This window comes from Schistocerca gregaria, chromosome 6, assembly GCF_023897955.1.
Source record: "Schistocerca gregaria isolate iqSchGreg1 chromosome 6, iqSchGreg1.2, whole genome shotgun sequence".
NCBI lineage: Eukaryota > Metazoa > Arthropoda > Insecta > Orthoptera > Acrididae > Schistocerca > Schistocerca gregaria.
Window position 1 is genome coordinate 273,684,094 of NC_064925.1, and position 21,936 is coordinate 273,706,029.

The 21,936-nt window shown below is 39.6% G+C and overlaps 1 protein-coding gene across 4 annotated transcripts in view; it reads right to left on the minus strand.

Annotated features, from left to right (window-relative positions):
- Positions 1–7,106, minus strand: part of LOC126279055 (zinc finger protein 729-like) — a 194,432-nt gene extending 187,326 nt beyond the window's left edge. The window contains exons 1-2 of one of the 4 annotated variants that reach the window (XM_049979485.1): positions 6,995–7,106; positions 6,611–6,748 (exon numbers count right to left, since the gene is read on the minus strand). In XM_049979485.1, the coding sequence (XP_049835442.1) occupies positions 6,611–6,721 (111 nt within the window). In that variant the 5' untranslated portion in view covers positions 6,722–6,748; positions 6,995–7,106. Of the gene's footprint in view, positions 1–6,610; positions 6,749–6,882 lie in introns of all 4 variants that reach the window. The other 3 variants (XM_049979482.1, XM_049979483.1, XM_049979484.1) reach the window with 3 other exon arrangements.
- Between the last annotated feature and the right edge of the window lie 14,830 nt (positions 7,107–21,936).

Below are 21,936 nucleotides of genomic sequence, written 5' to 3' on the forward strand. Positions count from 1 at the left end.
GATTCTACGAAGTACCAACAGAGAAGAACTATGGACTGATCAATCTCAGTACACAAGAAAAATCTTAGAAAAGTTTGGTATGGAAGATTGTAAGACTATTCCTACCCCAATCGAAAAAGGTGCAAAACTGATAATAAATGATGAACATAAGAAATATAAGGAAAGTGTATCCTATTTGGAAGCTATCGGAAGTCCACTGCACAAACTTCCAAACCAGACAATGTATTTGCCACAAATGTTGTAAGCAAGTTTTGCTATGATCCAAAAGAAAAACATTGGATGGCCCTCAATAGAATATTCAGATATTTGAAGGTGAAATATTTTTAAAATGGAAGTTTAAATTAAGAAGGGTACAGTCAAATAGACTGGGGAGGTGAGCTGGAAAGTAGACAGGCCACCACTGGAAGTTGCTTTAAACTGAGAGAGGATAGCTTTCCTGGTCACATAAGAGACAGAGGACAGTTGTTTGAGCACCATGGAAGCTGAATATACGGCCTTATCCTCCACTATCCAAGAAGCTCTGTGGATCAGAACACTGATGGGTGAAATAGAATCTCTTACAAAAATAAAACCAACTATGATAATATGGGAGCTATTAAGCTTGCCAGCAATAATTTCATCAGCATAAGATCCAAAAATATTGACCTAAAGGAACACTTCTACAGAAATCATCTGGAGCAGGGAAATATAACTATCAATATCTATACACAGAAGAAATTTTATCGTATCTTCTGCCCAAGCCTCTCAATAAAGACAAGTTTCAGAAGTTGGTGAAACACTACGGTCAGTATCTGAAATATATTTGTTCAAAGGGGGGATGTTGAAGAAATGTGAACAAAGTATTTTTCCAATGTGTATAATGTGCATAGGACACTTTTGGGCATCAGACCTCTGTGAAATGATGTTCCATGGTTGCTGATTGGTAACGAGATCAAGTGTGTAGCCTATACTTAAAATGTGTTCATGTGTTAAATAAAATATAAGTTTTATTTTGTCCCCAAACAATTTTTTCCACCTCACTTTGCTGCGCTAAACAAAAAATCCCACAGTTAAGGGAGCTTGTGTGCTCTGCATGTTTTCTTTTAACACACACATTGGTACTTCACTTAAGCTTATTGATTTTGTTTTAGGTTCTGTCCGGTTTAGTGACTTCACACCCTGTGGTTGGTAATAAAATCATTCTACTTAGCACATAATTATTTACAGGTTTTTTTTTCCTTTTTAATTTCTCTGCAATATCTGAAAAACATTCATTCACATAGTTTGCTAACGAGTGTGAATCATTTATTATTTTTATCTTCTCCCTTATTAGACTGTTTAAACAAAATCTTTATAAATGTGAGCATTTAGCCTTATTTACAAATTAAATTCTGATATGAATGAAAAATAACTCTTCCCACGTCATTATGATTTTTCGTGCAAAATGATCCATGGAATATGAATCTAACTAATCAACCAACCAACTTGTTTCTCTCTCCTTCGTTCCTTTATTAATGACATTCCAGGCTGTTTTGCTTTTGTTTACTGCATTGTATGTTTTTTGTCATTAAATGAGTTTTTTTGCAGCAATTATCACCTTCCTAAAAATATTTTTTGTACATATGGCACAAATTTCAAAACTCTGGCTCATTGTGACTTTTTCATGGAACTGACGTACTTCAGGGTTCAGGAGGACTTCCTAATACCACTGGTATCCTTTTCTGTTTGTGAGACACTAATACTGATCCAGATACTTTTGGAAATGGTTTTTTTTTTTCCAAAGTTCAATTATAATAATGCTGAGAATTTACAGAATTTTGCATTTACATTGGCTACTCTATACATTTCATCCCAACTTCGGTGACACATCATAGAAAAAAGTCACAACTAGTACCAGAGCAACATTCAAAAAGTCAGCTGCAATCACTGCCACCTCTAAGCCTCCAATAATCCACCTCACAATTCCATTAAAACCTGCTGAACATCACACTGGAACAGCTCAACATAGTATACATTGACACTACCAGTCAGGGAAGCTACCTTGTCCAGGTCACCATTTATGTCAGATGGCCCATTCCTGTCCGAACTGTTTACAACCTCAACAACTATCACTACATGGTCATGTTTTGAAAGATCTTTACATAGAGACCCAAATTACTTTATCACTTAGCTTACCCCTGCATTTGCTTTAAAAATGCCTGTGGTCCCTACACTTTCCTGTAACTGAAGGCCTGTACCTCACCCATGGTTACTGCCTAGTAGTAACACTTTCTTCTTCTTAATACTTTGCACATTTCTAGGCTTCCTGATCCCTGTTGAAGTGTGGTGCACTTTTCCTACTCCTAGTCCTACCTGACACTCTTTACCACTTAACTCTGGCAGTGGTAGATGTCTATTTTTAGTGTTAGTAATAAAAAGATCTCATTCTTTCTTCCTGTCTCGCTACCAATTGCAGTTCCCAACCACCCTCCTCCCCTGTATCGATTAATCCTGATCAATATTTCCTGCAACTGTCTGAAGGGCACAGATTGTCCCTTCTTGCTCCTCAGCCAAAATGTTCCTGCTGTATACTCTGCAATTACAGGAGAAAGCCTCTTCTACAGGATGTGGCAAATAGAAGTGGCCGGGACTCAGAGGAAACAATTTGACTGAATGTAGACATATAACCACACCCCAACAGGATGGGCAACTGCCCACACAGCCAGCTGAACCTTGGAGCACATTTAAACAATATTAACACCAGACAGAGTTGTTAACAGAGGTCAGTCTGGTCACGGCCCTAGCTGGCCACCCTGGTCAGTGTGCAAGTGTTTTGTGAGAAGAGCCCTCAAGTCTAAGGTGTATCGCAACAATCCTATAGTTTTCAAGAACTGCTGGAGAACATTGCAGATGAGACTGCAGTAATTCTAGCTGCCCAGCTTCAACCTGCCTCCAATAACTTGCCGACCAAGGCCCAAAATTGCCAAGAGATGTATAGTGGTCGCTTTCAACTTCTGCTAGTCAGGTTAGTACTATATTTCCTTTCCTTTGTTTCCCCACCCCGAACTCTATTCTCCAGGACACTTTTACCTACGTCATTCTGTATTTTCCCAATGTTCTCCCAACTAGATTCCCCCCTCCCCAGGGAAAATATTTCCTGGGAGATTACCAACAAATCTCCTTACTCACTACCCTATGACAACAAGCGCACTTCTCACTCATAATAGTTTTGCAAGTAGAAATTAAGTTTAACTTGAAAGAATGTATTAACCTTTCATCCACAAGGTGACGTTTCTATAATGTATTCTACAAGGTCCCTGGAACCCCCCATGTTTAACGCAAGAATTACAGCACAGATATTTGACATTTTTAATTTAAGTTATATTATTTTTTACAATTACTAAAGTGTTATTTAAATACTCTTTATTGGTTTTATTACACTAAGTAGCTCTTAAAACATTTTACTTTTTATCACTCAAAATCACATATTGTTGTGCATTTTTTTTAATGTAGTTCACGTAAACGATATGTTAGATAACTGAATTTCACATTCTGAAACAATCTAGTAAATGCTCACATAAAACTAAATCCCAGTTTTTAAACTGGCACATAAAAATTGCACTTGATAGGTACAAATGAAAAGTCTGCAAAACTGACATTCAATCCTGGGATTCACATTTTTCTTTACTAACACTTGGAACACATCTGATTTTAACTAACATAGTATGTACTTTATTGTAGGAACAGCAATGTCCCCACTACAACTGTCACATTTTTCCTCTGAATCACCGTCCTTTCACTAGCAGCATTGTGATCAATAGCTATTGTAATCCACTAGAACTGTCCTTGCAGAATGACTTTGAAAATTTTTGTGCCGTCAAAAAGACCACACCTCCCAAGCAAATTGTTAACTTTGTTAAGAACCCAAGTTTGGCAATATGCTTTTTGTACTGATTTAGAGAAGAATGAATTAGTGGTTGCTATGTTCCGAGAGAAACTGTGTTACCAAGATTGTTTGGTTAATTTTTTAAATGTTCACAACTTTTAAAATTTAACCCTACACTGCTTCTATCCAGCTAATAACTAATACAAAATATGCCTAGAAATACAATTTAGAAATGTTTGTAAAAGCAACTTTATGGCAATGTAGATACTACTGAAACTAGTAGCTGCCTTGTTTAAAAAAAATTTATACTACCAAGAAAATTTAAATAATTTACATTCAACTAATTTCATATATTTATTTTTAAATGATTTATATAGTGCGAAATTTTACCCTACCTTATGGAGCCCTTGAAGGAACAACCTGGTGGATTGAAGGAAGGGAGGAATTTTCAAAGATAAGCAAAATACTGTTTCAAGAGAAAAAGGAGTAAGCAAGAAGGAATACATTGAGAAGAAACAGGTGACTACAAGAGTGATAGCAGGAGAGAAAAGGAAATAAATGGAAGAGTGGACAAAATGATGGAAGACGACAGTACAGTGAAAAGAGTAAGATGGTCCTCTATGGAATGATTTAGGCAAAGAAAAGCAGCATTATGTGAAGTGTCAGGATGATCAACACAATACAAAAAAAAAAGTTGAGAGTGAACAAGAAATCAAGAAGCAGAAGGAATGTTTTGAAGAATTACTAAACCACACTGGAATAATAGAAGAAAAAATGAGGAATCTGGGGATGTGGAGGATGCTGAGATGGGAATAAGCTGCCAGAAGTAGAGAAGCAATAAATATCAAGCAAGGAGGAAAAGTACCTGGGCTGGATCAAATAAGTGTGGAGATGGTGAGAACAGCTAGCTTTGCAGGAGTGCAGTGTCTCTATTGGATCACTAGATGATTACAGAAAGAAAGAGGGACACCATTATGTTCAAAAAGTGGAATCTTAGTGTCAAAAAACTACATTAAAATTATGCTGTCACAGTACTTGGGAAGATCCTGGGAAAGGGTGAATGGAAGATAGTATGACCAGACCTCAAAGAGGAACATTAAGGGTTCAGACCAGGAAAATCAACAGTGGACCTAATTTTCAATGTAAAGTAACTCCAACAGAGACACTGCGAACATGACAATGAACACTGTGCACGGTAGTGTGAAAAAAGCAAGACCTGGGAAACTCTTCGGGAGAGGGTAGTTGAAAAGTTGCCTATGAGAAGAACGAAGGATATGTATTGAAGAAGAATGAGTTGTGTAGAAGTAGGAGAGAGCACAGGTTGGTTAGAACAAAAAAACAGACTGAAGCAAGGGAATGCACTACCTGCTCTACTTTCCATCATCATGATGGATGAAATAACGACAAGAGTGGTACTGCACATGGGTGATGAAAATATGAAAGCAGTGGTGTATGCAGATGATTTACAGGTGTGTGGAAATGAAGGTGAGGTACAAGAAAACCTATATGTATGTAAGTGGTGGGACAGTATACCTGTTCCAGGCCTATTTATTAGTCATTATTCATCAACTTTAACTCCCATCCCCAACAATAATTTTTTAACAAATTTAGCACCATGTTTCTACAGAGATCAGATACCATATTGAAACATTTATACCTGTGAAAATTCCCATGTCTTATGTGTGCAAACAGAAAGAGGATGGAACACAGACAATTTCTTTCCCATGTCTTTATTAGTTTCTGGAATGTAGGCAGTGGAGACACACTGCTCAGTAGCATAGTCGAAGCGCCAGGTAAGGTTAAAAGGTGGTCGCTGAAAGGAACAATCAAATGCTTCTGTCAATCTAATGGCTCTCTATCTGGATCTATTACAAGCTAACTTTGTTTCAGCATCCCATCATATTAAATGACAATTGGACTCTACCCCACACTTACAGTAAGCCATGTATAAATAAAACAACTGTAATTTGTCAGTTCAATGATAATATCACATAAATGACTGTACAACCAGTTATGTCATTCATTTTCTGACAGAAGTCATGTAATTAGCTCACCGTCTTCACTGGCCTATGATTAAAATAATCTAATTTCAATTTAACTGTGCAGGATGTACATGGATTATAAAAAAAGAGATTTAACAAAACAAAACACACACACACATACACACACACACACACACACACACACACACAGTATGTTCAACCACTGCTCAACACAAAAAACTCTTCACAAAAATTATCATACAATTATTTAGTTTTTCACAACACTGTGTGTTTATTAACCACTGCCCTGTGTAAATAAAGATAAAGACACAACAGCAGAGAGAAATGGAACCACAACATGAAACTGAAATGACATATTTTAATTAAAAATACTGCATACCAATGATAATAATAATTTGTTGTTAACAGTAACACGAATACACTACAAAATTGCATATTGCAACTTAACCTATGCCTAGATTAGTTTTCTTACTCCAACAGTATTGTGAAACATCAACAGTTCCAAAATAAAGGCATCCAATTTTCCTATAAAGCTTAGTCTGTGTATCCAGTACGGGCATTGGAAGGAATTAAAACATAATAAGCGATCGCTCAGGTAGCTTTGTTTCTGGTAAATGGCATGGGATTTCTCGTAGGAGGCAAAAATTTGAGCAATTTCAATTATCTTCTGTAACAATGACAGACAGAAAGATCCCACCTAGTTGATATGTCCAGATAACGATTGATTTCAATACGTTAATACTAAAAGATTCTCATATCATACCGTGAGATATAGAAATCTCGATTCGGGTACATGTCCCTTGTTCACAACCCATTCATCCACAAGGTCGGTCGCCGGCATTTCATCGTCAGGCGCTCCTCCCACGCTGTCCATCGAGACCCGTCCCACCCCGTTGCAGTACTGTAAAATAAAACCTGATTTATGCTCCATTCATGATGTTCCTCGTAAATAAACAGAAAATTCTTATTTCCTTAAAAATTTAACACCATGGTTGTCATTCTAGAATCAACGATGGAAATAAGCAATGACAATACCATAGTAACAATGCCACATCTAGTGTCCCATTAAAATATTTCCTGAAGCGAGGCGAATCACCAAAACTTTAGTTGTTTACTACATTATCAATCAAATACATTTCAGACCAACCTTCCCAAATCCTTAAAATTTCTCGCATAAAACGATACACTGCGAGAATGCTCCTCAAACTTCACAAAGATATTACATGCACAACATACACCAAATACCGCAAATGGAAAGTGAATGCAGGTTACGTTAGTACCTTCAGGCTAATTTGTACAAGGCCCTCAAAATCTTTACAGCCATATCAGTATTTGTACTCTAATGACTTTAGCAGAAATGACAAACATTTTTACAACAGTAACCTCTTGCAGTCCAGAAACTATAAATCGTTCTTTTATAATGGCATTGCAATGATGAGCGCAATAAAAATCACGTATCACCAACTGTACAAGATTCCATATAAACTTTCACACTGATGTGAGAGATAGCACATAGTGGAAAATCACTTAGCTACCGACATTGATCAGAAATGCCTTGAATTTCCGAAACAGTTGTACATAATGAGCAAGGATCTCTATTCACAGTCTCACATGGTATACAGAGACCATTTAATCGCATAACGGTCAACATCTTAGTGTAGGACTTCTCAGAAAAATCAATGTAGGTCTTGCAAGATAATTATTGATGAAGAATTTTCAGGCTAGAGCCATGCATAGATATCCTCCAGGAATGTTTTACGATGGGCAGTCCATACAGCCAATACAAGTGAGAATCTAGACTTGTGAAATACACTACGTTTCCGCAACGAAAGGAAAATGGCAAGTAACGAACTACATAAAAAATAGATACAGTCAGCATCGCTCTGACTATAGTCCACTGTCGATTTTGTTGGTCTTTTTGGAACATAAACAGTTAAATCGGAAAAAATATTCAGATGAACAGGCGTTATGTCGCGTTTCACCTTTGTCTGAACTTGAACTGCGTGTCATATATCTTTTCTTGTCAACCACCGTCATTATAGCCTTACACATTATCTTCACCAACAGTAACAAATGCCCAGGCTATCACATGACTCTATCCCTCAATAGTGGCTGCATCTTCTCCCTGGCACGGCACTGGAATGGCAAGCAGGCAGCATACCGATATAATGTCGGTTAATAGTGATTTTCGATACGAAAGGCCACATTTTTCTTGATGTAGTGTCTCATATCCTCTTATAAGTCAGAGCACTATACCAAGTCTTTCACCAACGGAATTTCATTGTAGGTACAAGAACTACATGGTGGCCACAAACTCCTGTTAACCCCTGCAACAAGGTACACAAACCCCTCAAACTTAAGTAAATATTATGAATAACACTTCTTTAGAACCGGATTCTTGAGATATGAACCATTTCTCATCCAAAGTATTAGTCCATGTACTGTTATTCACATGGCAAAGAATAATACACCACCAGACCAAGTACAACATTTGTCAGATCACTGCCGGTGTAACTTGTCTGAAAGCTCGCCAGTATACTTTAGGTCCACAGTGGTATCGTAACAGTAATGAAACTATAGCCACTGTGAACCTCCATAATGAATATTGCAGGTGGTGATGTCTTGGCTTCGCAGTGGTCTGGCTACCCCTCCTTTTGCCATGGTGAATCACTGGCTGCACTCTACCAGCAAATCAAGCTAGAACTCCATTTATGTATTGAATTTCACAGACTTTACCTTTTACATCTTTCATTCCTCATTGTTTCTCTCATTACTCTATTATTTGATTATTTATTGTTATTGTCATATAGTTAATAATGTAGTGTATCTATCTTGTACCTAGTGGCATTTGCATAAGCATTTTTTATTAACTTCTGACATCACCAGTAGCATGTTAAGATGCTCAAATATGAATAATGTTCTCCATGAACTTCACAGTCATCAGATTAGAATGTAATCTTTATTGAAAAGCAATTAATGGACTACTTTTTCTAGCATTTTGCACAAAAAACTGAAATAGTTTCCTTGTGGGGACTGTCATAAGATTATGTCCATTATCATTCAGAATATATATGCATAGTACCCCGTGATGAATTGTACTTCTATTTGTGTAGAATCCATTAGCTGATTTTTCCTGCAATTTTGTTTACACACATAAAAACGTCCATCCCATGAACCATGGACCTTGCCGTTGGTGGGGAGGCTTGCATGCCTCAGCGATACAGATAGCCATACCGTAGGTGCAACCACAATGGAGAGGTATCTGTAGAGAGGCCAGACAAACGTCTGGTTCCTAAAGAGTGGCAGCAGTCTTTTCAGCTGTTGCAGGGGCAACAGTCTGGATGATTGACTTATCTGGCCTTGTAACACTAACCAAAGCGGCCTTGCTGTGCTGGTACGGAGAACGGCTGAAAGCAAGGGGAAACTACAGCCGTAATTTTTCCCGAAGGCATGCAGCTTTACTGTATGGTTAAATGATGATGGCATCCTCTTGGGTAAAATATTCCAGAGGTAAAATTGTCCCCCATTCGGATCTCCAGGCGGGACTACTCAGTCGTTATCAGGAGAAAGAAAACTGGCATTCTGTGGATCGGAGTGAGGAATGTCAGGTCACTTAATCGGGCATGTAGGTTAGAAAATTTAAAAAGGGAAATGCGTAGGTTAAAGTTTGATATAGTGGGAATTAGTGAAGTTCGGTGGCAGGAGGAACAAGCCTATTGATCAGGCGAATACAGAGTTATAAATACAAAATCAAATAGGGGTAACGCAAGAGTAGGTTTAATATTAATTTAAAAAATAGGAGTGCGGGTAAGCTACTACAAACAGCATGTTGTTGATGTTGTTGTTGTGGTCTTCAGTCCTGAGACTGGTTTGATGCAGCTCTCCATGCTGCTCTATCCTGTGCAAGCTTCTTCATCTCCTAATACCTACTGCAGCCTACATCCTTCTGAATCTGCTTAGTGTATTCATCTCTTGGTCTCCCTCTTCGATTTTTACCCTCCACACGGCCCTCCAATACTAAATTGGTGATCCCTTGATGCCTCAGAACATGTCCTACCAACCGATCCCTTCTTCTAGTCAAGTTGTGCCACAAATTCCTCTTCTCCCCAATTCTATTCAATAGCTCCTCATTAGTTATGTGATCTACACATCCAATCTTCACCGTTCTTCTGTAGCACCACATTTCGAAAGCTTCTATTCTCTTCTGGTCCAAACTATTTATCGTCCATCTTTCACTTCCATACATGGCTACACTCCATACAAATACTTTCAGAAACGACTTCCTGACACTTAAATCTATACTCGATGTTAACAAATTTCTCTTCTTCAGAAACACTTTCCTTGCCATTGCCAGTCTGCATTTTATATCCTCTCTTCTTCGACCATCATCAGTTATTTTGCTCCCGAAATAGCAAAACTCATTTACTACTTTAAGCATCTCATTTCCTAATCTAATTCCCACAGCATCACCCGATTTAATTCAACTACATTGCATTATATACGGTACATGGTTAAATTCAACCTTTCCAGGTTGCTCATTCTAGGCTTACTGCTCGAATATCAAGAGTACCTATGATCTTTAACCCTAAATGAGATAACATCAACTTGTTCCCTCAGTAAAGGGCCTATGTCTAATAACAGATGACAAACTAAAGTGGACTGAGCACGTAACTGAGATGTACGAGAAGGTATCAGCATTTCACTATGCCCTACAAAAATGTAGATATCTCTTTGCTGTTGACCTGAAAAAGAAACTTGTACAAACACTTACACTACCAATTATTGATTGCAGCTATGTTACTCTGTGAGGTCTTTCTCAGGAAAGCTCATGGCAACTGGAACTGATTTTTATTGTCTGTCATGTTCGACTATTTGATCATATTCCACTGTCATATGCACAGCTATCCTGGCTGCATACACACAAGTGCAGAGATTTCCATACTCATTGTCTCCTCTAGTGTCCATATTGACACACACTGTGCCTCACACCTCTTCTCGACCTTTTACACGCTGGGACACTGGTGTCAGTCACCAGTAATTGTGGTGAACACTCCTGGATTACCAGTGTCTGACACTGCAGGTACTGAAAACTGATTAGTTAGTAAAATAGTCTCGAGAGAGGAGGAACTTTGATTAGTATTTCTAAGCAGCAGGAAGAAGAGGAGGAGGAGAATGAAGACAAAACGTCCATTACACTTACATCCACTGCTACTTGATCGGCTGGAGAAGGATTGTTTTCCACTCTTTATGTCGATCTGAGACAAGATGAGAAGAAGTTTTTTCAGTATTTTCGAATGTCGAAAACTTCATTTGATGAACTGCTAAGAGAAATGAAAGAAGAAATCACAAGAATGGACACTATACTGCAGAAGGCTATCCCAGCAGAGGTAAAACTTGGTCTCACATTAAGGTAGGTACTGTAATATTAAGTTACATTATTGAAAGCATGTTACACAGATTACAGCTGGTATTAGAACACATAACACATTATTGTAAAACTTTCATAGATAGCCTACTTTCATTGTTGCTCTGCCTGTGCTGCTGAAGAGTATGATAAGGATTCGTCACTGAACTCAGAGGCCGTTGGCGAACACACAGATGGTAACTGATCGGACAACCTGAACTGTCTTCAAGTGCGACCACGAACTGTTCCACGATGTGCACAGTTGTCCTATTCGCGACGAAGCGGAAGTAACGTAATATTGTTGGGCATTAATAATGACATTCATAAAATCAGGTTTCACTTTCAGTCTTGCATGACTGGGAATTTTTTTATAATTCAGGCACTAAAGACTGCACGAACAAGCTATCATCATCTGCTTGTTGTGTTGAACTGTCTTATGCAGCGTACTTTTCCTTCAAAATGTTATATAGCATATCATCTTCTTCTTCAAGACTCGTCTTTTCACGTGGCCTTTTTTGCTGTTGTACAGCAGTTTTTTCACGTGCCTCCTGGTATAAATGTTCTCCTCCACCAAATTCGTATCTGTCAGGATCATCATCATTCTCAATACTAGAGGTAGTGCTCTTACTGTCAGTTGTTAAGAATCGCAGCTGATCGAAGTAGATGTACTTCTTCCTACCAGTTTCTGCAGAACCGCTCTTTTCGGTCTTTTGCCTTAATAGCTCTCAGGTATAACTGGCCCTTAAGCTCCTCCATTTCCTTTGAATGATTGTCCCTGCAACAATAAAAACCACCATAGTATTGTAATATTATCCTTAGTGTGTACATGTGAATGCATATCTGTAAACCGTATACTTCTGTAGTTTTACTTCATACGCTTCATTTTTCTTGTTACAGATATTTGAGGGCAGGATCATCTATGTTTGACTTACAGTTTCAGTACAGAACTGGTGTATTAACTATCTCATATATTACATGAGACGTTTGCTCTGCCATATGGTGTAAAAAGAAGTCAAAGGCCTGTTTCACACTGGGACACTGGTGACGGTCACCAGTGACGGCCACCGGTAATTGTGATGAACAATCCTGGATCACCGGTACCCAACACAACAGTTATTACCAACTGATTAGTTAGTGAAATGGACTTGAATGAGGAGGAACTTTTGTTAGTACTTCTAAGCAAGAGGAGGAGGAGAATGAAGACAAAACGTTCATTACACTTACAACCACTGCTGCCATATTGGCTGGAGAAAATATTGCATTGTACTCTTCATGCCGATCTGAGACAAGATGAGAAGAATGCATGGTTTCGCGGCGATATAAATTAATAAAATTTTCTCGTTCTTCAAGCCGCCATCAGGTGGTTAAAATCCCACGAGCTTTCGACTGAACTCTCCTCAGTCGTTGTCAAGTGGTAAGTATGACTGCTGTGTCGCCGTGCCCGCGCCGTTATATAACTGCACTGCTGGCTGTGACGTCATTAGTGCTCTTTTCCTCGCCATATATGGTTTTCATCCCGCGTCCGTTGCGCCCGTTTTAACCTCGCGATGCCCGGGCCCCAGGCTGTGCTGAGCTGCAAACCACCGTCCTTGTTGATGGTGTTTTCAGAGGTTTTCATTTCAATAGCTTCTTTTATGGCGCTATCCCAAAATCCCTTCGTCCTCCTAAAGACACATGTATCGTCGAATAGAATTCGGTGTTCATTATCTAAGGCGTGTTCTGCAACAGCTGATTTTTCTGCATAGCGAAGGCGTAACTACCTCTCGTGTTTCGTCCGGTGTTGCTCCACAGTGCGTACTATCTAGTCGATGTAGTAACAGCCACATTGACATGCTATCTTGTAAACTCCAGGCGTTCTAAGCCTTAGATCGACCTTCACAGGCCTCATGAGCTGTCGAATTTTTGCTGGGGGCTTGAACACCGATGAACTCTTCAGGAGCTAGGTAATCTTTCCCGACACTGTACCACATAGAGGCAAAACCATAAGTTTCTTGCTTTCTTCTTCGGTGATGTTCTCTACTCTGTTGGTGTGTTTCTTGCGTATCACATCAGATATAGACTGTGACGCCTGTCCGTGGCTGTACCCGTTTTCCTGGAAGACTTTTCGGAGGTGGCTCAGTTCTAGAGGCAGACTTTCAGCGTCTAAAACGAGTTTAGCACGATGGACGAGGGTATTCAGAACGCCACGTTTTTATGGTGGATGGTTTCGGCTGAGAGCGTGAACATACCAATCTGTGTGCGTCGGTTTCCTGTAGACACTGTGGATGCGGTGCCCATTGGTTTTCCGTCGAACGAGGACGTCAAGGAAGGGCAAAGCACCATCTGTCTCGACATTCATCGTAAACTTGATGTGGCCGTGAATGCTGTTCATGTGTGCGAACACTCTAATTCAAACTAATGCATGTCTGGCGGTGACTGCTGTGAACAAAGTCACCTTGCCCGTCACACGTGGCGAGGATGAGTCACTGCTGCGTCACAGTGGCCCAGTGCGGCAGTGTAGTGTCCCTGTGTGAATTCCCCAGTTCAAATGAGTGTATCTCTGTCAGTGACCATCACTGGTGATCATCACCTGTGTCCCAGTGTGAAACGAGCCTAATGCTCTTAACTGAACAACAAGACAGAAACATCCATTCCCATCAGAGTAAAATCCGTTCTGTCCCACTCCATTGTTCAGCTGCTTTCTTGAAGTCCTTCTCAGTAGCAGGAATCAGCCTCAGCAGTAACCTACCACACTGTATTACAGAACTGCATAACATGTCCAGCTTCAAATGACAATTAATGACATATCTACTAAATCAACAATAATGATAACCAGTGTCTTTGTATGTAGTCATCGCCTCTGCATGTCCTTCTGCTCAGCCAGCTCTTCCTCATTTCCCAGCATTCTTAAATGGTGCAGTCTCCTTAAATTTCCTTTCCCCAGAACTCAATAATCAGACAACATCTACCTTGTACATCTATAAATTCTTTTTACATCTGCTGCTATCATTATTATTGCTATGATTATTATTATTAGCATTAGTATTACCATTATCATTATAAGTGGCAATGGCAGCTGCAGTAGTAGAAGTACTGCCAGTAATAGCGTTATTAGTTCATACTCAGTATTATTTACTTACACCGAACAGCTCTGTCAGGAGGTTCAATATGGAGCTAGATCACTAGATTAGCTGCTTTGGGCAGCTACTTTGTCAGGCATTGTTTTGGTTCCTGTTGATGCTATTGGTGGTTGGTACATCACAAGGGATGGCCTGCATCTCAATATAAAAGGAAGAGTAAATTGGCTAGGATGATAGCAAAATCTTTAATGGGGGGGAGGGAACTGGAACTCATTAGAGTACCTCTTTTTTAGCTTAGATCAGAGTCCAATGATTCAACATTAAACGAAATGGAGCTTAATAAGAAGCTCAGACAGATAGGTACTAGAGATTTTAGGGTATCATAAGATTCTCATAAAAGCAGAACAAAAACTAATGTTAGTGTGTCACAAGAGTCTCATAAAAACACAGTGAAAAATAATGTTAGTATATTGCATCAGAATATCAGGGGATTAAAAGCCAAGTATTTGAGCCCCTTGTTTCTAGAGCGAGGTGGCGCAGTGGTTAGACACTGGACTCGCGTCCGGCCATCCTGATTTAGGTTTTCCGTCATTTCCCTAAATCACTCCAGGCAAATGCCGGTATGGTTCCTCTGAAAGGGCACGGCTGACTTCCTTCCCCATCCTCCCCTAATCCGATGACCTCGCTGTCTGGTCTCCTTCCCATACAACCCAAACCCAAACCCAACCCTTGTTTGTACAGAATATTTACAAGATGAGGGCAGAGTAGATGTACTATGTCTGTCTCAACATCGTATAGTCACAGATATGGAAAAAGTAACTGAAGGTGGATACAAGCTATAGGACATTTAACTAGAGACAGTATGGAGAGAGGAGGAGTTAACCTGGATGTTAAAATTTATCACAGTTGAAAAATTTAGGAACTAAAAATTTTTCTGTAGAACAACATACAGAAGAATGTATGTGTGAGATTAAACTAAACAATGGTACTTCTATAATTGTAGCTGTGTATAGGGCCCCCCTTGGAAATTTTCAGCTGCTTATGAAAAACTTGGATTCTTTGTTATGCTGTTTGTCAGATAGAGGGAAGCAAATTATTGCTTATGGGGATTTCAATGTAGATTTTCTAAAAGAGTTCAAAAGAAAGCTGACCCTCAAGTATTCAATTTCATGTAAGTTATTGATTTTCCTACTCGGATTCTACAGAAGAGCAGCACATTGATAGACACTTTTCATAGACGAAGATAAATTTAATAAAAAAAAAAGCATTTCCCATTAAGAATGGTCTGTCTGACCAAAATGCACAGCTAGTAACAGTATATGACGTAGCTCCACACAGTAATGCAGAACAGTCACGCAAAATAGTACGGTCAGATAACAATTTCACAATTACAAGTTTTAGGGAAAGCTTGCAATGGTTAGACTGGGATTATGTGTACACAGAACATGACGTTAATTTAAAATTTAACCTATTTCACGATATCTTTGTGAGTATATTGGAAAACAGTTTCCATAATAAAACAATGAAATGTAATTGTAAGAAATCCTGTAAAAAGGCATGTCTTATTAAAGGGATAAAAATATCTTCTAAACAGGAAATGAAAATGTATCTTAAAGCTAGAAGCAGTACTGATCCAGAAACAGTCAAATGTTACAAAAACAACTGCACTGTATTGAGAAAAGTTACTAATAAGTTCAGAAGTATATGCATTATGTGTGAGATTAGCACTTCCGATAATAAAATTAAAACAATCTAGAAATTGTTAAAAGGGAAATAGGGGAACCGAGAGTACATCAAGGCTGTATTTCTATCAAACTCAATGAAAGGCTTGGTAAGAAAAACTCAGAAAAAAAATATTTTTTATAATCATTTTTAAGTGTTGTAGAGAAAATAGGATACAGCTACTCATTCACTGCTTTATATGGAAGAGGCAGTACTTATGCAATCTGATAAAATTCAAAATTCAATCCACCTCTCCTACTGAAATTCGGAAAAATAATAAATTCACTAAAGAGTAAAAGCTTCACATGGAATTGATGAAATTTCCAAAAAGAGTACTAAGATCTTATTTCCAACAGATAAATAGGATTCTCAGCCACAAATGTGGTAGTTCACTGAAACGGTCATTTTTCCCTATAGACTGAAATATGCTATTGTTAAACCATTGCATAACTTAAATCTACACTCAATGTTAACAACTTTCTCTTCTTCAGAAACGCTTTCCTTGCCATTGCCAGTCTACATGTTATATCCTCTCTACTTCGACCATTATTAGTTATTTTGCTTCCCAAATAACAAAACTCAATTACTGCTTTAAGTGTCTCATCACCTAATCCAATTCCCTCAGCATCACCCGACTTAATTCAACTACATTCCATTATCCTCGTTTTGCTTTTGTTGATGTGAATCGTATATCCTCCTTTCAAGATACTGTCCATTCCGTTCAACAGCTCTTCCAGGTCCTTTGTTATCACTGAAGAATTACAATGGCATCGGCAAACATTAAAGTTTTTATTTCTTCTCCATGGATTTTAATTCCTACTCTGAATTTTCTTTTGTCTCCTATATTACTTGCTCAATGTACAGATTGAATAACATCAGGGATAGGCTACAACCCAGACTCACTTCCTTCCCAACCACTGCATCCGTTTCATGCCCCTTGACTCTTATAACTGCCATCTGGTTTCTGTACAAATTGTAAATAGAATTTTTGCTCCTTGTATTTTACCCCTGCCACCTTCAGAATCTAAAAGAGAGTATTCCAGCCGACATTGTCAAAAGTTTTCCCTAAGTCTACAAATGCTAGAAACATAGGTTTGCCTTTCCTTAATCTATCTTCTAAGATACATCGTAGGGTCAGTAGTATTGCCTCATATGTTCCAACATTTCTATGGAAACCAGACTGATCTTTCCCTGAGCTCGGCTTCTACCAGTTTTTCCATTCGCCTGTAATGAATTCGTGTTAGTATTTTGCAGCTATGACTTATTAAACTGATAGTTCGGTAATTTTCACATCTTTCAACACCTGCTTTCTTTTGGATTGGAATTATTTTATTCCTCTTGAAGTCTGAGATTATTTTGTCTGGCTCATACATCTTACTCACCAGATGGTTCAGTTTTGTCAGGGCTGGTTCTCCCAAGGCTGTCAGTAGTTCTAATGGAATGTTATCTACTCCCGGGGCCTTGTTTCGACTCAGGTCTTTCAGTACTCTGTCAAATTCATCATGCAGTATCGTATCTCCCATTTCATCTTCTTCTACATCCTGTTCCTTTTCCATAATATTGTCCTCAAGAACATCGCCCATGTATGCTTCCTCTATATACTCCTTCCACCTTTCTGCTTTCCCTTCTTTGCTTAGCACTGTGTTTCCATCTGAGCTATTGATATTCATACAAGTGGTTCTCTTTTCTTCAAAGGTCTCTTTAACTCTCCTGTAGGCAGTATCTATCTTATCCTTAGTAAGATATGCCTCTACATCCTTAAATTTATCCTCTAGCCATCCCTTTTGCATTTCCTGTAGATCTCGTTTTGAGACGTTTGTATTCCTTTTTGCCTGCTTCATTTACTGCATTTTTATATTTTCTCCTTTCATCAGTTAAATTCAATATATCTTCTGTTACCCAAGGATTTCTACTAGCCCTCGTCTTTTTACCTACTTCATCCTCTGCTGCCTTTACTACTTCATCCCTCAAAGCTACCCATTCTTCTTCTACTGTAATTGTTTCCCCTGTTTCTGTCAATTCTTCCCTTATGCTCTCCCCGAAACTCTGTACAACCTCTAGTTCTTTCAGTTTATCCAGGTCCCATCTCCTTAAATTCCCACGTTTTTGCAGTTTCTTCAGTTTTAATCTGCGGTTCATAACCAATAGATTGTGGTCAGAGTCCACATCTGCCTCTGGAAAACTCTTACAATTTAAAACCTGGGTTCCTAAAGCTCTGTCTTTCCACTATATAATCTGTCTGAAACCTTCCGGTATCTCCAGGCCTCTTCCATGTATACAACCTTCTTTCATGATTCTTGAAACAAGTGTTAGCCATGATTAAGTTATACTCTGTGCAAAATTCTACCAGGCAACTTCCTCTTTCATTTCTTCCCCCATTCCATATTCGCCTATTACGTTTCCTTCTCTCCCTTTTCCTACTATCGAATTCCTATCACCTATGACTGCTAAATTTTCGTCTCCCGTCACTATCTGAATAATTTCTGTTACCTCATCATACATTTTATCAATCTCTTCGTCATCTGCGAAGCTAGTTGGCATATAAACTTGTACTTCTGTGGCAGGCGTGGGCTTTGTGTTTATCTTGGCCATAACAATGTGTTCACTATGCTGTTTGTAGTAGCTTACCCGCACTCCCATTTTTTTATTCGTTATTAAACCTACTCCTGCATTACCCCTATTTGATTTTGTATTTATAACCCTGTATTCTCCTGACCAGAAGCCTTGTTCCTCCTGCCAATGAACTCCGCTAATTCCCACTATATCTAACTTTAACCTATTCATTTCCCTCTTCAAATTTTTCTAATCTATCTGCCTGATTAAGGGATCGGACATTCCACACTCCGATCCGTAGGACGCCAATTTAATTTCTCCTGATAACAACGTCCTCCTGAGTAGTCCCGCCTGGAGATCCAAATGGGGGACTATTTTATCTCCAGAATATTTTACCCAAGAGGAAGCCATCGTCATTTAACCACACAGTAAAGCTGCATGTCCTCCAGAAAAATTATGGCTGTAGCTCCCCCTTGCTTTCAGCCATTTGCAGTACCAGCACGGCAAGGCTGTTTTGGTTAATGTTACAAGGCCAGATCAGTCAATCATCCAGAGTATTGCAACTGCATCTACTTGAAAGCTGGGATAAACGTGCGAATTGCTGCTTTGGTATGTCGAGTGATTTTATTTCTCTGGCAAGCAAGGCAGTGTCGCCCATACAGAACGCTGCAATCTTTGTTCTTACCCAGCTACACAAAAGCGCTGACCCCCAGATGTACTAAGTTATGTAATGATGCCATGGCTTGCTGTCGAAATTGCGGGGGAACAAACATTCTCATCCTCGCCACTGAAACATCGCAATACTTCTGCATGTTCACTGATGTTACTGTGGTGTGTTGGGGGCACAGGCCAGTTGATTGCTACAGTAGTACACACAGCTCTAGATCAATATGTTATGACCACTGATGAGGTTTGTAGTCATTCGCGGTTGTTAGAGAAAGTATCCACTGGAATAAACAACTCACCCTGAGCATGGATAACATCGTAAATTGGCTGATATAATCTAAGCAGCATAGCTGTCGCACTGATGCCTGTTCTGGCCTCTGACGAAAAGCAAACAGCAGTGGTTCGTGGTTGGTACTCAAAGAGAAATGCTGTCCTTTGAGCACAATGAAAAGCGTTTTTATGGCAGCACACGCCGTGTAAAGCTTACGATCATATGTGAACCATCCTTGTTGTACTTATGAAAACTCTTCACTGGAAACTCAAAAGGTTGCCAATATCGCTTCAACTCTTGCTATAGTATGGCACGAATCAATGTTGCTGATGCATCTGCCATCTAAGCAAGGGGCCCCGAGCTATCGAATGCACTAACATTGTAACTTCAGTGACCGTGGTTCTCGCTTTTGCGAAAGTCACTTCAGTCTCAATGGTCAACAAGACTCCATCCTTCAGTTTCGGAGCACCTCTCAACAAGTCGTTTAATGGGGCAGTCAACTGTGCATTATTATGTACGAAACGGTGGTGGAAATTTATAAGGCCAATAAATTGTCACAATTCCGGGACCGGGACCGCCAAGAGTATATGAGAAGGGTTTCCACTTTCTCTTGCGGGTACCAGATTGCTTGGGCATGAATGGTGTATCTGAGGAATTGCACTGAATACACGCTACAAATGGTTAATGATCAGTCCTTGCGAACGAAGGTGGTTGAAGATTTGGCGCAAGTGCTCCACATGCTCTAATTCTAGAACAGACAGCACCAAAATATCATCAATATATATGTAACATAAATCAAAGTCAAGCATTCATTCATCCATCAAACGACTCGTGCACCACTGAATAGTTCAAATGGCATTCTCATGAACAGAGTACTAATGGCAGTTTTGTCTATGTGTTTAGAAGCAACAGGTATCTGATGATACACATTCACTAAAGCAATGGCAGATATGATGCATCTGTATGTATGCTGCATACATAGTCCTCAATGTGTGGAACTGGATATCTGTCTGGGATTATCCTCACACGGAGATGACAGTACTCACCACATGGAAGCTGACCATTATTCTTTTTTGGTACGACATGTAAATAGCAGAGCCCAACTACTGTCTGATGGTCGACAAAATCGTTGTGCCAACATGCATGAAAACTCTTGCTTCATTACCCCTAACTTCTCAAGTGCGAATAAATGGTGCTACTCATGGATTGGGTGTCCTTTGGCAGTAAGTCTATAGTGCCAGTGAGTATATAGGTGTTAGCATGGCCATTTATCAGGTAAGTTCTGATAACTACTTGAGAATTTGTACATATAGCTATTCACCTATGGTAGTATGTACAGTAGCACCAGTGACACAGCATAACCTGCCCTGGCTGGTTAAACTGACAGTAGTGTGGAGGAGATGGTGATGTCACAGATCTAATACATCTACATCTGCATCCATACTCCGCAAGCCACCTGACAGTGTGTGGCAAGAAATTGGTCCCGAGAATGAGGTGTCCCATGGCTGCCACTATGAACTGTCACTCGAACTTACATCAGGGACGTAGGCTGAGAAACATTGTTACCAAACTGTACGTTTGAATTGAAGATCCGTTGGCGGCGAAAATGTGGCGGTGTAGCAAACAAGTAGCTGGATACACTGACAACTCTGCTCCTGTTTCTAACAAAACTGTCTCTTCGTGTATGGCTCTATGACAGATAATCGACGGCTTCCGCCCTGTCACTGACTGTCCACCAACGTTTCCCATCTGACACAGTGGGGTTGTACTTCCACACTTCCGAACCAAGCTTCTTGTGGTACCAACAGATTTTTGTTGCTGATTGTGATCGACTGCATCTGCTCACCGAGAGTGTTGTACTTCCACACTTCCGAACCAAGCTTCTTGTGGTACCAACAGATTTTTGTTGCTGATTGTGATCGACTGCATCTGCTCACCGTGAGTGTGTGCCGACAACGACGTGACATTTGCATAGCCACTATTTGTGCCATAAGCACATAGCCCTATTTGTGCCATAAGCACGGCGGTTTTCGCTTGTATAGATGTGAGAACCACTATAGGGGTGATGTCCAAATGTGGGTCAGCAACTGCAGCGCTTGTGGTAGGATATATCCTGAAATGTGGTCCGCAGTCTTAGATGAATACGTCTAAATCAACAGCGCACTTTGTTAATATTTTCAGGTGGTAGCAGTGACATCCAGATGTTCCGTAGTATATCATCGTTGGTGGCATTGCTTGCAAGGATCCACAGGACATGAAGCAACTGCGAGGTCTTACAGTATCCAAACCTCTCTGCATGCAACAATTTCTCAAGCCTTTTCGTCTCGAATTACGACAGGGGCACGGTTAGAGCATTCTTGATTGTCGAATACTGATCAGCGCACAGCGACACAGCCAGAAAGTCTTGTATGTCC